Genomic DNA, 20,177 nt, shown 5'->3' with positions numbered 1-20,177 from the left:
GTTGTCTTTTCGTTGACTTGTCTAAGCTGTCAGCCGCTAGAAAAGTAGGCGATTTACTTGTTAATGTTTCATCACAATTGAGTGGGTTGGCACATTTTCACAGCAGTGAATAGGGTGATTGTCACAGATTCCTGTAACAGGTTCTGACTGGCTAATTCCAGGATTCTAGTCTCCTGCAGGAAGAAAAAAACAAGACAAACCATAATCCCCGAGAGTGTGTGTGTTGATCAGATCTTCTCAGGAATACATGATCCAGGTATTCCATGCTACACTTTCAGGGTATGGTAACTTGATCCTGAGGCCGTTCATAATCTGGCAGGAACTTTCTGGGTCTTCGTTCTGTCTAAAACTGGTGCCATCTGCTGGTGTTAATTCACAGCTTGTGTCCGTAACCATTCATATTTGTGTTACTGACCCCTGCTGGAAGGGAATGGCAGCTGGTTATTTCTACAGTATAGTTGGTATTTAGGATATTGCTGTTGAAAAGCAACTTGATATGTTAATTTTTTTTTAATTTAAAAAAAAAGAGAATACAGAGGAAATTTAGTGGAGCCTCCTGTTCTGGTTTGTTGGAGCTTTTCAGAATTTGCAGGTGGATAGCATAGGTCCAGATCTCAAATGGATGGTCATAGGTTTGAAGTCCATTGCTGTATATTAGTCAAGCTTGGTTAGACTGCTTCTCTAGCACTTGACTGGATATTGGAGGCTAATGGTATAGCAGGAAGCAACATCTGAGGCGGAGAAACCGGGAAAGCCAGTTTTACCACTACAAGTGTGCATTTTATTTGATTAGAAGAATTGTTGGTCCAATGCCAGACTGCCTGGCTCTCCTGGTTAAAGGGAAGCTGGGTAGTCTTTGCGTTCTGTAATTAGTTACAAGGCATGTAAAAGTTGATGTAAAAGCTTTACCTAATAAAATAGACTGGTAGTAATATCTATTTGCCAAGTGTCTTTATAGAACTGTCTCAGGAATTCTGGGGTCCTGTTGTATCGATTTAAAAAAAAAAAAAAAAAAATATTTAGGGCACCGATTTTTTTTTTTTTTTTTAATTAGATGTGGTCGGTTAAACCATTTGACATTAGAAGAGCTGACCCACCATTAAGCTCCATTGCTTTTGCTGAAATATTGAGCATTTTTGTTGCAGCAGCCCCTCTACTTTTTGGGAAGAGTCGCTGTAATCATTGCTCATTATGTTCAGTAGCTCTGCACGCTAGGAAAATGTTGCTTCTACTAGTTATTCGAGAAGTGGATACTTACAAATCAAACAGATTCTTAACCTTCAGGTTTTAGCTTTTTGTAAATTGCCTGGAAATTTTACAGTTTTTAAATAAGTTGTTGAAAATTGGGGAAGGAGGGGGTTTAGTGTTACTAATTCTGGACATAGTCACTTGAGTTTTCTCATTTAATTTAGGTTATTTAAGTTTTTTGTGTGCTGGACAGAAGGCGAGTGAAAATGCTGCACCCCACACAATGCTGTGTGTGCATGCAGCTGAACAAAATCTCAGTTTTCACATTTGGGATGTAGTGCATCATGTGGGTTAACAAGTTATGAATTCTTGGGTGAAAATCAGTCTAAATTCAAAATAAAGAATTTTTGTAAAGGAATAGGTGCACCAGAAAAAGGTAGAAATCCCAGCTCTTCCTTCCTTCCCATCTGCCCTTCATCAAATTTCTCCCAAATGGCCAAATTGCTTCAGAGCTTAAACAAAAATGCTTTAATTTTCTTGTTATTCGTTAAGCTATATGTATTGACTGACTGACTTTAGAATCCCGTGCTTTTGAAAGCTTGGAGGTAACGCAACAAAATTATTTTTGCAGAAAGTACACTGCCATTACGTCTTTAGAACTGTGTCAAAACTATCGGAATGATTTCAATGCAGAATACAATGAATACCGGGATCTTCACACAAGAATCGGAAACATAACACAACAATTCATACAGTTGGGATCAAAAATCAAAACACTTAACCCAGGAACAGAGGAGTACAAGGTAAGCGAATGCAAGTTGTTTGATCGGCAGAGGCTGATGCTGTTGAACTCTCTCTTTCTCCCCTGCATTCTTCTCCCTCCCCTTGAATTTCAGCTGGTTCTGGGTGATTATGCAGCCAAGTTGACTGGTAATGTGGGGAACCCTACATGGCATTAGGGGGGGTGTCTTGCATACATAAGTATAGAATTTGGTGCCTTTCTACATTTGTTAGATACCACTTTAACACTGGTTTACTTCTATGCAAGTGAGGTATGTTAAATTAGTATGCCTGCTGTGTTTAAATTTTTGAGGGAGAGGAGGGAATTAATTAAAATAGAATGGTATTCTGCTACTTTCACACCTGATTTGCGCCAAAGCAGTTCAGGCAAGATAAAGAGCTAGAACAACATAATTAAATGTTTACTGTACACCATCTCAGACTTTATATTAAAGAACAACGATGGAAACCAACCATAAAATGCTGCATCAGTTTGACTTTAAGTGCTGTTTATGACAGTGTAATAAAAATTGGATTATTCTTAGATCATTTATAATGGCCAAAGAGCATCAACCGCACACCTGCTTTTGACTATCCAACCCGATTTGTATGTGCCTTGGCTCCCTTTACTTGGAAATCTGAGCAAGATTAAATTCAACAGGGCAGTTAGTGCAATGCTTAAAATTGTGTTATAGGATGAATTGAAGATAAATGCTGTAATAGTGCAGCTTCAAAAATAGGTGTACTTTCTAGGAAAACACAAAAGTTTGTGAAGGCGTAAAGAGGAGTGGGAGCCCATGGTAATTTCCATCACCTTCCCACACTGCCAAAAAGAGCATGGGGGAACTGAGGACTGTTACAGTGTTGCAGCTACCATAGAGGCTGAAATCAGTTAGTATGGCACAGAACAGGGATAGATTCTCCGAATGTGGGCTGTGCTGGCAAGGCTGGTATTTATTGCCTATTCTTAGTTGCCTTTGTACAGCAGATTAAGAGGGCCACTTCAAACGGCAGTTAAAAGTCATCTCAGTAGAGCACTTGAAGTATATGCCATTGGAAAAGCCCACATTTTGTTTGCTTTTAGTGGAACCAGGAAGGGGTGGTCCCTTAAAGGAATGGTGACCAATCTTTTTGTCTTTGGGCGACAAAAGTATGTACCCTTGAGTTTCTGGGGCCACATGTCGAGTTTAAATCCATGCTCTCATTAATTTGCGTACATCTCAAGTCACTGATGTTGAAGGACCTTGATGTTCTGATTTAGGATTTGTCCACCAAAGAGACAACAGTGTTAAGAACATCCCTTTCTAAACCTCCAGGTCTGCAGATTTCAAACAAGCAAATAAGAAACATGAGCACAAAAATAGGACCGAGTGGCCTGAGCTTCAGGAGCCAGATTGGCAGGGCATGGCAGCCAAATGTGGCCCAAGGCCAGTCGGGAAACCCCTCCCTTAAATGTTGCCTTTCTAATGAGTCGTCTTGTAAAGGAACTCTCATTTCCCATGAATTGGTTTCTCATGTTTAAGACCATACTTAGTTATAGGAATAAAAATGACTGAACCAATAGTAGATGTCTTGTTTAATTCCTCTAAGAATGCTTGTTTAAATAACACCATGTTTTAAATAGACTTAAATACAAAGTTAGATTATCATTTAAGTTAGTAACGTAGGAAAAGTTTTTTTTTATTGCAACCTGTACTTGAAGTATTTTGAATTGATAGCCGTGTCGGTGTTTGCTAAAACTTTTTTTTAAACATCTCAATTTTCTTCAAGCAAGCCACAGCCTTACGAATTGACGATTCAAAATGGGGAAGGGGCTAGTTTTGCATTTAAAACTTAATTTATGAAGCCAGGTTTAAAAGTTTGATGTGCATTGATGAGGTTAAATTTAAGAACTTGAAGCCCATTTTATTCATGATATTGCATTTCAGATGGTGGAGGACCAAATATTTGAGGAATATAGGAAGTTTAAAAAGGTAGGTTATTTGTTTATTTTTCAGGAGGGGGGAAGTTTAGTGTTTTACCTGTTTTTTGTTCTTGTAAAATTGGGAACGTTAGTGCCATCAATCAACATTACAAGCATTCGGGTAGCATAAATGTTTTTCTTGCTAGTTTCATGAACTGTGAATTAGGAGAAACTTTAACTCTTTCCAAACCACATGGTGGTGGAATTAATGTTTTCTTCAGTTTGCCTGAGAATATTCTAACATGGGAAAATGGGGTTTTTTCACAATACTTTCAAGAGGATGGTATTGTCTATCAGTTTAATACTAGCTATGTTCTGTTCGGCACACATCTGATTGGTACTCTTTCATTTATAATGGAAATGATTTACTGTTCAGTTTTGGCTAGTTCTGTTGTCTGTGCTTCTATCCTCAGCTTCTTAGTACATCTCTCCTGGTTTATTCAATACCTTATCCTGTTGTTTTATTTGCCCTCTAACTTATCTCTCGCTCATTTCTGTGCCACTGTTGCCGTCAATGTCCTTGTCAACTTGTGCTCTTCCATCACTGTTTCTCATATCAGGAAGCCTTCTAAATTAAGTATATGAATTTAACTACAAATACCTTTACAATAATTTTGTGTTCAGTTTCCCCATCTATTCCAGGATTTCTTACGCACGTCAAGAAATTAGATAGTGGGGACTACAGTTGCTGCTCTGTGCAAGCTTATAATCTGTGTAATTGAAATTGTGGTTGAAATTTTATAAAAATGGGTGCTTTTTTTCCCCCCTTTTGGAATAGACTCATCCTACGTATCGGGAAGAGAAGGTTCGCTGTGAGTATCTGCACCGGAAGCTAGCTCACATCAAACAATTGATACTGGAATATGATCCGAGCCACATGCCGTGATGGCGTTCACTGGCAAGAGCTTCCTTTTTCCAAATGTTAAGACCAACTAGTTTCGTCTGGACACAACACAAGAGAATTTATTTGTCTGGAAACTGACTTTAAGGATGACAATTTTTAGTGGGTTTTTTTTTAAAAGAAGAAATCTTTTGACCATTGCAGTTTGACCTTTGAAGAGATACAATCTGTCAATGAAGAACTGAGGGTATCCGTGCTAGCAACAAGGTTTGACTACCTGTGATGTTTGACCATTTGAGCTGAGCCATAAACTGCATGTTGTTCATACATTTTAGCAATGTATATATGTACTACATAACAAAACACAAAAGCAGAAAGTAGTACTGTTGTATTTTGGAAAATATTTATCTCTAAGATGCCTTAATGAAAAAACCATAAAACTTAAGTCTGCCATGCATTTTTATGGGGCCAATCTTTATATGCAGTACGAATTTCTGTTCATACATTCACCACCTAAGGTTAAACTTTCATGCATTTCTAGCTTCAGGCAACGTCATTGTGATATTTAACACAAAACTGCCCAGTTTTATCAGTAATATTGCCTTAAGGTGTTTCTTCTTCTTGGGAATAACACTGTGTTTTTGTGACCTTTGCTTTTGCCTTAGTTTGCTACTAAACCAGCCAGAAATGGTTTATTGTCTTTTGATCCCGGACAGTACAGACTGTGTCAAATAAATGTCTTTTTAAAAGAATAATATATTCATCCAAGATTGCTTAAAGATCTTGTACAAGAAGGAACAAAATAGTAAATGTGTTGTACATGCACCATGTTCACACTTTTCCCAATATAGATTTTTTTCCTAAAGTTATATTTTTCAACATTCTCAGAAAAAAATTGAGGATTTATAAGGAATGGAACATAATCCCGGTTGCAGAAAATTTAAAGCCAAATTTGGTGAAACTTTATTGCAAAGGATATTATGTAATCTTCAGATTGTATGGCTGGTGCACAGTATGTTTGATGTCTATTTTCGCTATGTGAAAACATGTTTGGATATTATCTGTACTGATTCAAGCTACTGCATCCATGTGCACCAGTCCATAAACCTGATCTGTGTACAAAATAATTTATTGCTCAATTGTTTTGCTTTTTTGCACAATCAAAACAATGATTTTTAATTTGTTAGGTGTCTGAGCTAAGTATACAATATACGGAATAAAAGGTAACAATGATGTGTGTGTGTATGTATTATATATATATATGGCAGGGGTGCACTGTTTGTCGGGAAATGTGTGCTATCTGTATAACTCTTGTGTTAGTCTAAGATACTAGCTGAATTCTGGCTCCTCTCTATCTCACCGTAGCCTGCGCTCTGGCTGAGTCCTCTTCTATGGTGGGTATACAGCATCCAACGCGCGCCCACAGTCAAACGTGTGTAGTGTGCTATACAGTAGTTCATACGGTGACCTGATCATCCAGTACTCATACTTATCTGAACTGTATCCCATGTGGATGAATTGATATTTCCAAGATATATACTCTGTTTATATATCACTAAAACATTGTTTACACCAATCATTCAGAACCATGCTGATGCTGTTTGATGCTATCATTGCTAGACTTTGGTCTGAAATGAAAGCATTTTGGGGGTTTTGTTTATCATCTTGTTGATGCTATGGCGGTAGGAGACTAGCGATTGCTGAGTTTTGCAATCTCTGGCCAAAAGACCTTGGTTAAGTAACTCATGTAAAAATGTTTGCGCGGTGTAATATAGCAGGATTCCGTGCTAAGTTTACACGGTTGTTTTAGCGCCTGCTCTTGTCATTTGTTAGCCCACTCACTTCAGCTACCCAACTTTCAAAGTTCTAAACTATTTCTTTGATTTGATTAGTATTGCTGTTCTGCGTTATCAATCTAGTTTCGGTTACCACTTTTGAAGATTTACAGTAACCAATTTGACTTTCAACCTAGTTTAGTCTTGTTTCTATAAACTATGTATTGCAGTAGGAGGTTGAAGTAGACTTGTATGGCATACCAGTTGGGACTAACCGCTGAACAAATATTAAATTGCTTGGATGTGCTATCCAGGTGCATCCATGCTAATAGCTCCCATGTGTAGATACCACTGCCATCATTTTTAGCTTTGATATAGCAGTTTTCAAAGCTATTCTTAGCTCTGAAATTTTATTATGTATATTGTTACTTCTTGAGGTCATCCAAAACTCTGCTGCCCATGTCCGACCTCTCTCCAAGTCCCGTTCATCCAGCACCCCTGTGGCCGCTGACCTGGTTAAGCAATGCCTTGAATTTAAAATTCTCATCCTTGTTTTCAAACCCAAGTTGTTGTGTAATCGCCATCATTCTTTCGTCTAATGCTAGCCTCATCTATTTTCTTTTGTCTTCCCTTTGTCCGCTCTCATTTCATTTTGTTGTGCACCTCTTGCCACAGATGCACTTCACTGTTCAATCCCCATGTGTATATGCACAGTTCTGATCTAAAAACATCATTAAAGTACTGAAACACAAACCGAACACACTGGAAACACTCAGCATCTGTGCGAGAACACAGGTCGATATTTGAGATGTGGAACCCTTGAAACTGCAAGACTTGTGTTCTCTTGACAGATGCTGCCTGACCTGCTGAGTCTCTCCAGCATCTGCAGCATTTGGTTATCTGTTCAGAATAAAAGTTATTGTTTTCTTAAGTCAGCTCTGGTCACATACAATACTTAAGAAAAATAGTTACAAATCAGCTTTGGAGCCTTCGATACACCCCTTTTTATCTAGAGCTCTATTTAATTTTTTTTTTTAAAGCTCATTTGAACTTTATTTTTAAATGTATTTAAGGATCTGGGATTTCATGTGCTGAAAGACTTTTAATCTTTATTGAAGTAATTTGCAACAAAAAGCAAGCAGTTAATCTACTTCCAGAACCTCCTTAGGTGAAGAAATTAGGTGCACTCCCCCAAATTTCTTGGTTTGATTTCTCAAGTTCTAACATTAAAAATCGTGTGGTTAATGCTGACTTTTTCTTAATAGATTGCAGCATGTATGAGGAATAATCCTGTGCTCCCAGCAGCATTGTAACCATAACTCATCAACCCCATTAATGCAGAATTGGCTCCATGTTTTGTTTGTCGGCTATGTGCCCTGAAGTGGCTCATGATCTGGCTTATTGAAAGAGCATTTCTGCGTGCTGGCGCCAACTGAAGTTACCTTCCGCCAAACCATAACCTCATGTTGCAGTTACATATCATAAGGAGCTCTACTTTTGAAGAATTTTTATGCAGTCAAGTTTGTGTCTATCTTGTGTTTCCTTGTTCTACACCGTTTGCATGTAAGCCCTACAGCCTTCTACTGAAGGCTTCAGGTGCAAGGTGACTTTATTGTGCAGTAGGGAGTTACTGGGGTCCACCGAAGCATCATTATTTGACCGGGCCCCATATTATTACTAATAATACTGGTGGCTGTTTTTCTAACATTGCTGTACAGTATTAGATTTCTTCAGAGAACATTCTGGAAACTGCCCCTATTTGACACTGGGCAGCACTTTAAATACTGCCTAATCCCCCTTTGGAACACAATTCACAGCATGATCAGGGAAATTATTAAAGTATTTTTTGAAACACAACTTGGACTTTGTGGTAGCCTGCAATCTGCTAGTTATACTACTAACTACTACTAACAAAACATAAGTGAAAAGCACAGTGCACCAAGAAGCAACAGTTCAGGGTTCTAGTAGCTGCTCCACAGGGCCAAAGCCAAGTGTCCCTTCATCACTGTCTGACTGGAACAACTCAATCCATTCCTCAACTGAGTGATCCTTTGGCACTCTGCTCGATAGAAACCTTTGGCAATTACTCTGAAGAATCATACTCTTATTCAGATGCATCTGGTGTTCTTTTTCTAAAATAGACTTTCTGCACCCTTTGAAACAGGCTGTGTTGATACAGACTGAGCTGTAGGTGCTAACTACCCACTCATACTTGAAGTGGTCTTCCTAATTCTCTACTTTTGCAATGGAGGTATACAGGCTTACAGATATCTAGGTCTCTTCCCCCCCCCCCCCCCCCCCCCACCTTCCTGACAGCAACTTTATCCTTTTAACCGCTATATCGAGCAGTTAAGCCATCCTCTGCTACAGCTAATCTACTTACTGCAGTGCAGGTTAAACACTGCCCAGCACGTCGACTATATTTAAAAAAAGAAAAGGCTTGCATTTATATATCACTACCTCAGACACCCCAAAGTGCTTTACGGCCAATTAAGTACTTTTGAAGTGCAGTCACTGTTGTATGAAGCACGGCAGCCAATTTGCGCACAGCAAGGTCCCACAAACAGCAATGTGATCCCCACCAGCTAATTTGTTTATAATAGTTTTGGTTGAGTGATAAATGTTGGCCATGACACCGGGGAGAACTCCCCTGCTCTTCGAAATAGTGCCATGGGATCTTTTGCGTCCACCTGAGAGGGCGGACGGGGCCTCGGTTTAACATCTCAGCTGAAAGACGGCACCTCCGACAGTGCAGCGCTCCATTAGTACTGCACTGGAGTGTCCACCTGATTTTTCTGCTCAAGTCCCTGGAGTGTGACTTGAACCCACAACCTTCTGACTCTGAGGCAAGGGTGCTGCCAACTGAGCCACAGCTGACCTAATTGGAGAGCTGTGGGATTAAACGTACTTCCTTTGTATTAACGCACATTACCTGAAACTGCTTCACAAGGTTTCCAGCCATCCCACTGTTTTATTTCACAATGACACTAGGATAATGTTTGACAAGCTGTCTTCCATTTAAGAAAAAATTCACTAGCTTCAATTCATTCTTTAGCACTTTGATAAAGTTGGTTTGTTTCTGGTCACTGATGTACTCTTTACCTTGGCAGCCCATGGTGTTCTGTTTTGGACATCAGTGATCATTGTTTATGATTATTCAGCCGCTGGGCCTGGTATTCGCTCCATTTGGCTCCAGATAACCTGAAAACCAATGCCCTTAAATGGTGGGGTGTGTATAGCTGGACGAGCAAGGGAAAGCTTAACAATGTCTTATACTGGCAAAATGCAAAGCATACATCTGGTTAAACCCCAACAATAACCCTAAATACACTTGCAAACCCTTGAGCCTTGGCTATTGCCCACCCTGTACCTAAGTGGCCCAGGCTTGGACCAGTGAGGGCTGTTCCTATGGGAAGAGTGCAAATGGAAACTACGCCTGTGCGGGGATCTCAGTAGCTTATTTTTGGGGTCTCTAAGCACAGTGGTGGCTTTCCACATGTAACGGGAACCCAGCTGAAAAAATGGTGTTCTAGTGACTGATGTTCCTTTCAAGAAACTCCTGGAAGCTCGCCATCTTCTGTTAGCTGGAACTGGTTAGGCGCTGTTTTTCATAAATATTCAGGCTCCATTGTACGGACCTGGAATCTGTAGCTATTATCGACGAGACAAATGTGTGGCTGACCGACTATGTTAATGTGATGCTGAGTGCACATGGCACAAACTCCCAGTCCAGCAGCTGTTTCTATAATTGCGGTCAATTTCCTTTCGTATCCTGTTGAGCCTGCTCGTAGAATGGACATGTTGTTGTCCTTCTGCTTTCGCCAATCCCACACAACCAACTCTTGTGACACACCCTTCTCTCCTTGGCAGCTTCTATTCCCCCTTTTACTTTAAGAAGCTCCATTTTCCCTGGGCCACCAAATCTGAAGTAAAACACTCCTGCTTTTCCAGAAGTGCTCAGTGTTTGTCACATTCATTTCACTTCTCCAAATCTTTGCACTTTGCTTCAGAGTGACGTTTGATTAGTGATCGTAGCAGAAACCAGGAGAATGGTTGCAAATTACATGTTGAGAAAATGGTTTTAAGGTCCATTTGAGTTTAAACATTCACATATAATGTGTGCTTGCATATAGCACATGTTGATTTTGGACACTCCTTTCAGCACGCAGATAGTGTCCATTGTAGGTGTATAGGATTCTGAAATAAGGTAGTAACAGCTATTCAGTGTTTCTTAATTTTAACATCACACACTGTTCCTTTCTTCGGAATAATTTCACCCTTTCTAGGTTGGGTCTCTCCAGGTTCAGTCGGAAAATGTTTACTCTGCATCCAGCTTCCTTTTGCTCTGGGTCCCTTCAGAGAATTGCGAAAAGCAGCACCAAATACAGGAAACTTTCGTTTAACCGGAGCTCTATCTACTGGCAAAATTCAGGAGCCGTTTCCTATAAGTTTTTTTTTACTTCTCGTTGCTTTTTTTTCCAGTCAGGCTCTGCAAGGTCTAGCTGAAGCTGTTGCTTAGCTACAGAGACACTTTTAAGCTGCGGCCGACTGTTTTGAAGCTGTTGCTAAGCAACAGGGTTTGTTGATTCACACGGAGCTGAAAAGCTCCGTATGTTTTAACATTAGCGCTGGTTTCTACGGCGGTTTTGATGGTACGGCACCAGCTCGGTCCCGTCAGTGCCGGATACCAGAAAGTTTCCTGTAATCAGAAGGCCAGACTTTCTCTTCCAGAGCTTTCTCTTGCTTTCAGTCAAAAGTGCAAGTCAGCTCTGTTTGGTAGCATTTATGAGATCTTCGCACAGGGTCTTCCTGATAATTCAAAGTTGTGCATCAAAAAATTGTGAAGTATCCAACAATTCGAATGAAGTAACAAAAATAACAGCAGCGTGGGAATTTAGTGCTCAAAAGCTAAATGATCGGATCATTTAGACTAAGCAACTTTAACTGAAGCAGATTGTAGCAATCCTGAATAATATGCAATAATTAAATCTGAAGAAATACATCATAGGCATCCTTCAAAAAATGTTGCAACTATTGTCAATCACTTGCGCTCTACTGCCATCTTGGATTCCGATTTTCTGTAACTGCTCGAAGACTGCCATCCATAATTGTCCTATAACTCTGCCAACATATTGCTTTAAAAGATTAGTCTGCCCGCAATGCGTTTTAGAACTTGTCATTGGGCATGTGATTACATTTGATGTCTGTTGACTTTAAACATTGCGCAGAAGATTATTCAGTGTTTACTAATTTATGACAAAATTGATTTTATTTAAATATTTATTGAATAGACAACACTATTAGCAATCAGGACTGAAATATCAAGTGGATAAAATTAGATCAGTGGCATTGAAAGGGGATGAAAAGTTTTCCTCTGTTTAATCTGAACTATTCTGAAGCGACTGACCTCCAAATATTCAGATCAGATACCTTCATATAAATGTGGTGAATACAGAATAATTTGATCTTGTATTTGTTTGCTTTGCCATATATATATATTACTGTACACACGAGCTGGATTTGTCCATTGATCTAGCTGTGAAACTTTGAAATTGTATTACTGCAAAACAGTCAACATTTTAAAGTAGATAAAATTTTGAAAATGTATTTTTCTCTTAGCGGCTGTAATTTGTTATGTCTTAATAAAGCATTCTTGATTTAAAAAAAAAAAAAATGCATCTGTTTTCAGTTTGAACCATACATAATCAAAGCTGTACAAGTGAACTGAAGCCTTATTAAAGAGCCAGGCAACGGTTTGTTGATTTGGAGTGAACATTTTCTCCACTAGTTCCACCTGTTCCTTTTCATTAGCAGTGAAGTAACTGATGACAATTTTAAGTCATTTTGCCTGCATTAAAAAGTTTCCATTCTCAAGAGGTACAATACAAAAGCCATCTGTTTAAAATGTACTTTGTACAGACCTCAAAGTTATTGTACTATGCTGGTATAATTAATTTATAAATGGATGAATGAAGAATGCTAAGTTTCTCTGACTTCATTGTGGATGTTTCTCATTCACAACGCAGTTTATCCCTGCACTCGCAGCTTTCTCTTTAGTCCACCCAGGAATGCTTGGGGTTCGTGTGTGTTTTGTGTAGTTGCCTCATTGCATTATCTCAGTCTTCCTTTACAACAACGACTTGTATTTATATAGCGACTTTAACGTAATAAAACGTCCCAAGTAGCTGCACAGGAGTATTTTAAGACAACAAATTTGACACCGATCCACATAAGCATAAATTAGGGCAGGTGACCAAAAACTTTGTCAAAGATGTAGGTTTTAAGCATCTAAAAGAGGTAGAGACATGGAGAGGTTTAGGGAGGGAATTCCAGAGCTTGGGGCCTAGGCAACAAGGTACAACCACCAATGGTGGAGCGATTATAATCAGGGATGCTCAAGAGGGCAGAATTAAAGGAGCACAGATATTGCGGGGGGGGGGGGCTTGTGGGGCTGAAGGCGATTAGAGATAGGAAGGGGCGAGGCCATGGTGCGATTTGAAAACGAGGATGAAAATTTTTAAATCGAGGCGCTGCTTAACCGGGAGCCAATGTAGGTCAGCGAGCACAGGGGTGATGGGCGAACGGGACTTGGTGCGGGTTAGGACACGGGCAGCTGAGTTTTGGATGACCTCAAATTTACGTAGGGTGGAATGTGGTCTATAAGGTGTAAATGGTTGTGGTTGAAGGTCAATCATCATAGCCCCAGGACATCGCTGCAGGAGTTCCTCGGGGCAGTGCCCTAGGCCCAACCATCTTCAGCTGCTTCATCAATACTTCCTCCAACATAAGGTCAGAAATGGGGATGTTCGCTGATGACTGCAGTGCGTTCAGCCACTCGCAACTCCTCAGATAATGAAGCAGTCCATGCCCGCTGCAACAAGACCTGGACGACGTTCAGGCTTGGGCTGATAAATGGCAGGTAACATGCGCGCCACTAGTGCCAGGCAATGACTATCTCCAACAAGCGAGAGTCTAACCACTGCCCCTTGACATTCAATGGCATTACCATGCCAAATCCCCCACCAACATTCCGGCAGGATTTCCACCACTAAGGGGGAGCCTGCCAGTGTCCCCAAGGGAAATGCTGACAGTGCGAGAGGTAGGAGGAGAATGGAGAAACTGTTCCGCTGTAGGCCTTGGTCGAGACAGGGCCATCGTCAGAAACTAAAGGAAAGTAGGCTGCTACAAGGCTCTCTCCCTCCATCGTGGGATGGCCACCTTCTAGCAGGCGGTCCGGTGGGGGGGGGGGGGAGATTTGCATTTATATAGCACCTTTCACAACAGCAGGACGCCACAAAACGCTTTACAGCCAATACTTCTAAACTGTAGTCGCTTGTAATGTAGGAAACGCGGCAGCCAATTTGCACGCAGCAGCGTCCCACAAACAACAATCTGATAATGACCGTAGGTTGAGGGATAAATGTTGTAGGTTGAGGGATAAATGTTGGTCAGGACACCGGGGAGATCTTCCCTGCTCCTCTTCGAATTGTGCCGTGGAATCTTTCACCTCCACCTGAGAAGGCCTTGGTTTAGTATCTTACCCGAAAGGTGGCGCCTCTGACAGTGCAGCACCTTCTCAGCCCCGCACTGGAGTAGCAGCCTAGATAGTCACTTGAACCCACAACCTTCTGACTCCGAGGCCAGAGCACGACCACTGAGCCACGGCTGATGCTTGTAACTGGGGCGTACGGGAGGGGAGTGTAGTTGAGGGGGTGACGCAGATTATTTTGGTTTCCAGTTGCTATGATGTTGGTGTAATACCATAACAAAAGGGAGAATGGAATATTATTACAAGTATGTTTGATTTGAACAGTTTCTATGACTCAGTCCTAGATTAGTGCGATGCACACTGACATCCTTGCATTAGTATTGGCTTTCTGACAGGTTTCCTAAATATTTGAGATACTGGAGCTAGAAAATCTATAGGTGGTAATCTTAGTCCTTCCACTGAGGTGACCCAACTGTTCTCGGCACATTTAGGAGATGCTTCATTTGTAATCCGAGTACGAGGGATGAGTAAAGTAGATGACTTGTAGAAAGAAAAGATTATCTGGCAGATTTCCTGCTTGGAGCAGTATTTGCAGGGAATGTTTGTGATATTGTGGGCCCGCAGCTATTCTACATTTCAGTTGTTGGCCTTGGCTCAGTGGGTTGCACTCTTGCCTCGGATGGCTCCTAACTGGGAGCACACAGTCGGGGAATTGGTTCCAATCCTGCACCCCCTGTAAATAGTGTTCACTATAGGAATGCTCACCCTTCTGGTGAATCTGCCCTGCACCGCTCACTTGCGTCTGGGATTCGCTCGAGTTGTTCGCTTCGTCCTCACTCGGGTAAGATTGGTAGCGAATCACTTCCGGCCGAGTACTCATCCTGACGCCGCATCAATGCGAAAGCATAAGATGGAAAACCAGCTTCATCCCATCAAGCCTGATGTCTCCACAGACAGTTTAGATTTTACCCTCCCGTAGACTTATTTGCCCGATTGTATTTCAGTCTGGATGAAAGAAAGAGCTTGCATTTATATAGCGCCTTTCACATCTGCTGGACTTCCCAAAGTACTTTACAGCCAATGAAAGGATACAGACTATGGAGGTTGATTTCTGTTGGATCTTTGTGAAGCACCTTTCACCACTCCAGATTTTTTCAGACACCTCAAAATTCCTCATTTGGAGAGGTTAAAGTTTTAATTTATTTTTAATTCATTCATGGGATGTGGGCATTGCTGGCAAATGCAGCATTTATTGCCCATCCCTAATTGCCCTTCAGAAGGTGGTGAGCTGCCTTCTTGAGCCACTGCAGTCCGTGTGGTGAAGTTACTCCCACAGCGCCGTTAGGGAGGGAGTTCCAGGATTTTGACCCAGCGATGATGAAGGAGCGGCGATATATTTCTAAGTTCAGGATGGTGTGTGACTTGGAGGGGAACTTGTTGGTGGTAGTGTTCCCATGCGCGTGCTGACATAGAAACTAGGAGCGGGAGTAGGCCATTCGGCCCCTCGACCCTGTTCCACCATTTAATGAGATCATGGCTGATCATCCAAATTCAGTACCCTGTCCCTGCTTTCTCCCCATATCCCTTGATCCCTTTAGCTTTAAGAAATATATCTAACTCCTCCTTGAATATATTTAATAAGTTGGCCTCAACTGCCTTCTGTGGTAGAGAATTCCACAGGTTCACCACTCTCTGGGTGAAGAAATTCCTCCTCATCTCAGTCCTAAGTGGCTTACCCCTTATCCTTAGACTGTGACCCCTGGTTCTGGACTCCCCCGCCATTGGGAACATCCTTCCTGCATCTAGTCTGTCCAGTCCTGTCAGAATTTTATAAGTTTCAATGAGATCCCCTCTCATTCTTCTAAACTCTAGCGAATATAAGCCCAATCGACCCAATCTCTCTTCATACGTCATTCCTGCCATCCCAGGTATCAGTCTGGTGAATTTTTGCTGCACTCCCTCCATGGCAAGAACATCCTTCCTCAGATAGGGTGACCAAAACTGCACACAATACTCAAGGTGTGGTCTCACCAAGGCCCTGTACAACTGCAGCAAGACACCCTTGCTCCTGTACTCGAATCCTCTCGCTATGAAGGCCAGCATACCATTTGCCTTCTTAACCGCCTGCTGCACCTGCATGCTTACCTTCAGCGACTGGTGCACAAGGACACCCAGGTCTCATTGCACTTCCCCTTTTCCCAATCTATTGCCATTCAGGTAATAATCTGTCTTCCTGTTTTTGCCACCAAAGTGGATAACTTCGCATTTATCCACATTATACTGCATCTGCCCAATCACCCAACCTGTCCAAATCATACTGGAGTTTCTCTGCATCCTCCTCACAGCACACATGCCCACCCAGCTTTGTGTCGTCTGCAAACTTGGAGATATTACATCTAGTTCCCTTGTCTAGATCATTAATATATATTGTGAATAGCTGGGGTCCTAGCACCGATCCCTGCGGTACCCCACCAGTCACTGCCTGCCACTCGGAAAAAGACCCGTTTATTCCAACTCATTGCTTCCTGTCTGCCTTGTCCTTATGGTGTTATAGGTCGCGGGTTTGGAAGGTGCTGCCAAAGAAGCCTTGGCGAGTTGCTGCAGTGCATCTTGTAGATGGTACACACTGCAGCCATGGTGCGCCGGTGGTGGAGGGAGTGAATGTTTGAGGTGGTGGATGGGCTGCCAGTCAAGCGGGCTGCTTTGTCCTGGATGGCGTCGAGCTTCTCGAGTGTTGTTGGAGCTGCAAAGTTAGAAACGAAGAGCGGGTGCAGCCTCGCCGCATGTTAATTGGTCACTAAACCAGTTTAACTTTAACGAGGCAGTCTGGTTGTGGTCTCCACTAACCGTTCAGAAACAAGGACACCGCTCCCACCCCCCAAAAAAAAAACATGCTACTTTCCAAACTGCTAGTTTTAAAATATCAGTGATAAATTGACAAGAAAATGTAGACAAGCCTGTCACAAAGGGCGGTTGTCTCAGTCCCGACGCCTGAATGAATTATGCTAATAGAAACCAGTGATTAATAAAAACATTTCAATGATCTGAATCCCGCACCGAATGTACAAACTGTTCCAAGGTTTTGTGTAAACACACTACCTGGAAATCAACGCATTTTCAGTCAATAAAAGAAATCTGCGAAATAAGGATGTCAATCTGATCCGTCGCTCGGCAAAAACGAAGGACTTTTTCTGTCCACATGGCATTTTGTCATTTGAGACGCAAGCCGCAGATTTTCACACACTGCTTCTGTCATTAATCTGTGAAACCAAATTTAATGCCTTTCTTGTAAGGTCCTGTAGTTAATTAGATTATATGGGTAATGATGAAGTAGGATTCTAATTAACAAACACTAATTTAAACACACAATTCAATTTCATTCGGTCTCAAAACTTTAAAAATGAAAGCAAATAGCAATTAGTGACTGAAATTAAATTTTAAATGTTGTTAAAATGAAATGCACCCACAAGCCAATGGTAATAAGCTTGCAGTGTGTTTATCCGCTTTTTAGCACATTAGCGATGCCTTTAGCATTCATCACTGCTTTGTATGGAAATACTCTCTAGTGTGAAGAAATCTATAATAAAGGCATATTCATTGCCTTAGTAATTGCGCGGATATTCTCTCTATAAATAAATAACTCTCAGAATTCTGTGCAATGCTGCCATCTGGTGGGTGTGTGTAGATCAGGGCGTGAGCCAGGCTAAAATATCATTGATCGCCCGCGGCGAGCTGTGGTCACCTGCTGGCTGTTCACCAGGCAGCTCGCCAGCGAAGAGCGCTTAAAGGGTGTAATGTATTATCACCTGGTTTGTCAATGTTCTGTAGACACATAGATACATAGAAGATAGGAGCAGGAGTCGGCCATTCGGCCCTTCGAGCCTGCTCCGCCATTCAATGAGATCATGGCTGATCATCCAATTTCAGTACCCTGTCCCTGCCTTCTCCCCATATCCCTTGATCCCTTTAGCCTTAAGAAATATATCCAACTCTTTTTTGAATATATTTAATGAACTGGCCTCCACCGCCCTCTGTGGCAGAGAATTCCACAGGTTCACCACTCTCTGGGTGAAGAAATTCCTCCTCATTTCAGTCCTAAATGTCTTACCCCTTATTCTTAGACTATGACCCCTGGTTCTGGACTCCCCGGCCATCATAAACATCCTTCCTGCATCTAGTCTGTCCAGGCCTGACAGAATTTTATAAGTTTCGATGAGATCCCCTCTCAATCTTCTAAACTCCAGTGAGTATAAGCCCAATCGACACAATCTCTCCTCATACGTCATTCCTGCCATCCCAGGTATCAGCCTGGTGAATCTTCGCTGCACTCCTTCCATGGTACGAACGTCCTTCCTCAGGTAAGGCAACCAAAACTGCACACAGTACTCAAGGTGTGGTCTCACCAAGGCCCTGTACAACTGTAGCAAGACATCCTTGTTCCTGTACTCGAACCCTCTTGCTACGAAGGCCAACATACCATTTGCCTTCTTAACTGCCTGCTGCACCTGCATACTTACCTTCAGCGACTGGTGCACAAGAACACCCAGGTCTCTTTGCACTTCCCCTTCTCCCAATCTATTGCCATTCAAATAATAATCTGCCTTCCTGTTTTTGCCACCAAAGTGGATAACCTCACATTTATCCACATTATAGTGCATTTGCCATGTTTCTGCCCAATCACCCAATCTGTCCAAATCGTACTGGAGTTTCACGACATCCTCCTCACAGCTTACCCTCCCACCCAGCTTTGTGTCGTCTGCAAATTTGGAGATATTACATCCAATTCCCTCGTCCAGATCATTAATATATATTGTGAACAGCTGGGGTCCTAGGACCGATCCTTGCGGTACCCCACTAGTCACTACCTGCCACTCGGAAAACGGCCCGTTTATTCCAACTCTTTGCTTTCTGTCCGCCAACCAGTTCTCTATCCAAGTCAATACCTTGCCCCCAATCCCATGTGCCTTAATTTTGCACGCTAATCCCTTATGCGGGACCTTATCGAAAGCCTTCTGAAAGTCCAAATACACCACATCCACTGGTTCTCCCTTATCTATTTTACCAGTTACATCCTCAAAAAATTCCAGTAGATTAGTCAAGCATGATTTACCTTTTGTAAATCCATGTTGACTTTGTCCGATCCTGTCACTGCTTACCAAGTGCTCTGCTATTACATCTTTTATAATAGATTCTAGCATTTTCCCCACTACCGATGTCAGGCTTACCGGTCTCTAATTCCCCGCTTTTTCTCGACCACCTTTTTTGAATAGTGGGGTAACATTAGCTACCCTCCAATCCATGGGTACTGTTCCAGAGTCTATCGAGTTCTGGAAGATGACCAGCAATGCATCTACTATTTCCAGGGCCACTTCCTTAAGTACCCTGGGATGTAGATTATCAGGCCCTGGGGATTTATCGGCCTTTAGTCCCATCAATTTTCCTAACACCATTTCCCTACAAATACTGATTTCTTTCAGTTCCACCCTTTCATCAGGCCCTATGTTCCCCGGCATCTCTGGGAGGTTATTTGTGTCCTCCTTTGTGAAGACAGAACCAAAGTATGAATTTAGTTGGTCTGCCATTTCTTTGTTTCCCATTATAAATTCCCCTGATTCTGACTGTAAGGGACCTACGCTTGACTTCACCAATCTTTTTCTCTTCACATATCTATAAAAGCTTTTACAGTCAGTTTTTATGTTCTCGCTAGCTTACTCTCATATTCTATTTTCCCTTTCTTAATTAATCCCTTTGTCCTCCTTTGTTGAATCCTAAACTGCTCCCAATCCTCAGGATTATTGCTTTTTCTGGCCAATTTATATGTCGTCTCCTTGGATCTTATGCTATCCCTAATTTCCCTTGTTAGCCACAGTTGAGTCACCTTTTTTGTTTTATTTTTATGCCAAACTGGGATGAACAAATTCTGTAGCTCATCCATTCGGTCTTTGAATGTTTGCCATTGCCTATCCACCGTCAACCCTTTGAGTGCCATTCCCCAATCAATCCTACCCAACTCGCTCCTCAGACCATCATAGTTTCCTTTATTTAAATTGAGGACCCTAGTCTCTGAGTCAACTACTTCATTCTCCATCTTAATGAAGAATTCGATCATATTATGATCGCTCAGACCCAAGGGGCCTCGTA

The 20,177-nt window shown here is 41.8% G+C and overlaps 1 protein-coding gene across 1 annotated transcript in view; it reads left to right on the top strand.

Moving 5' to 3' along the window:
* The window catches only part of LOC147100114 (RNA polymerase II elongation factor ELL), a 197,150-nt gene extending 191,145 nt beyond the window's left edge, over window positions 1–6,005 (top strand). The window contains exons 11-13 of the mRNA XM_085968965.1: window positions 1,820–1,991; window positions 3,897–3,941; window positions 4,710–6,005. Coding sequence (XP_085825091.1) covers window positions 1,820–1,991; window positions 3,897–3,941; window positions 4,710–4,817 — 325 coding nt within the window. The 3' untranslated portion in view covers window positions 4,818–6,005. The remainder of the gene's footprint in view (window positions 1–1,819; window positions 1,992–3,896; window positions 3,942–4,709) is intronic.
* Window positions 6,006–20,177: the final 14,172 nt, after the last annotated feature.

The sequence above is a fragment of the Somniosus microcephalus genome, chromosome 27 (genome assembly GCF_052327205.1).
Source record: "Somniosus microcephalus isolate GS21.2 chromosome 27, FLI_Smic_1.0, whole genome shotgun sequence".
Taxonomy (NCBI): domain Eukaryota; kingdom Metazoa; phylum Chordata; class Chondrichthyes; order Squaliformes; family Somniosidae; genus Somniosus; species Somniosus microcephalus.
This window is presented reverse-complemented; position numbering and strand designations above follow the sequence as displayed.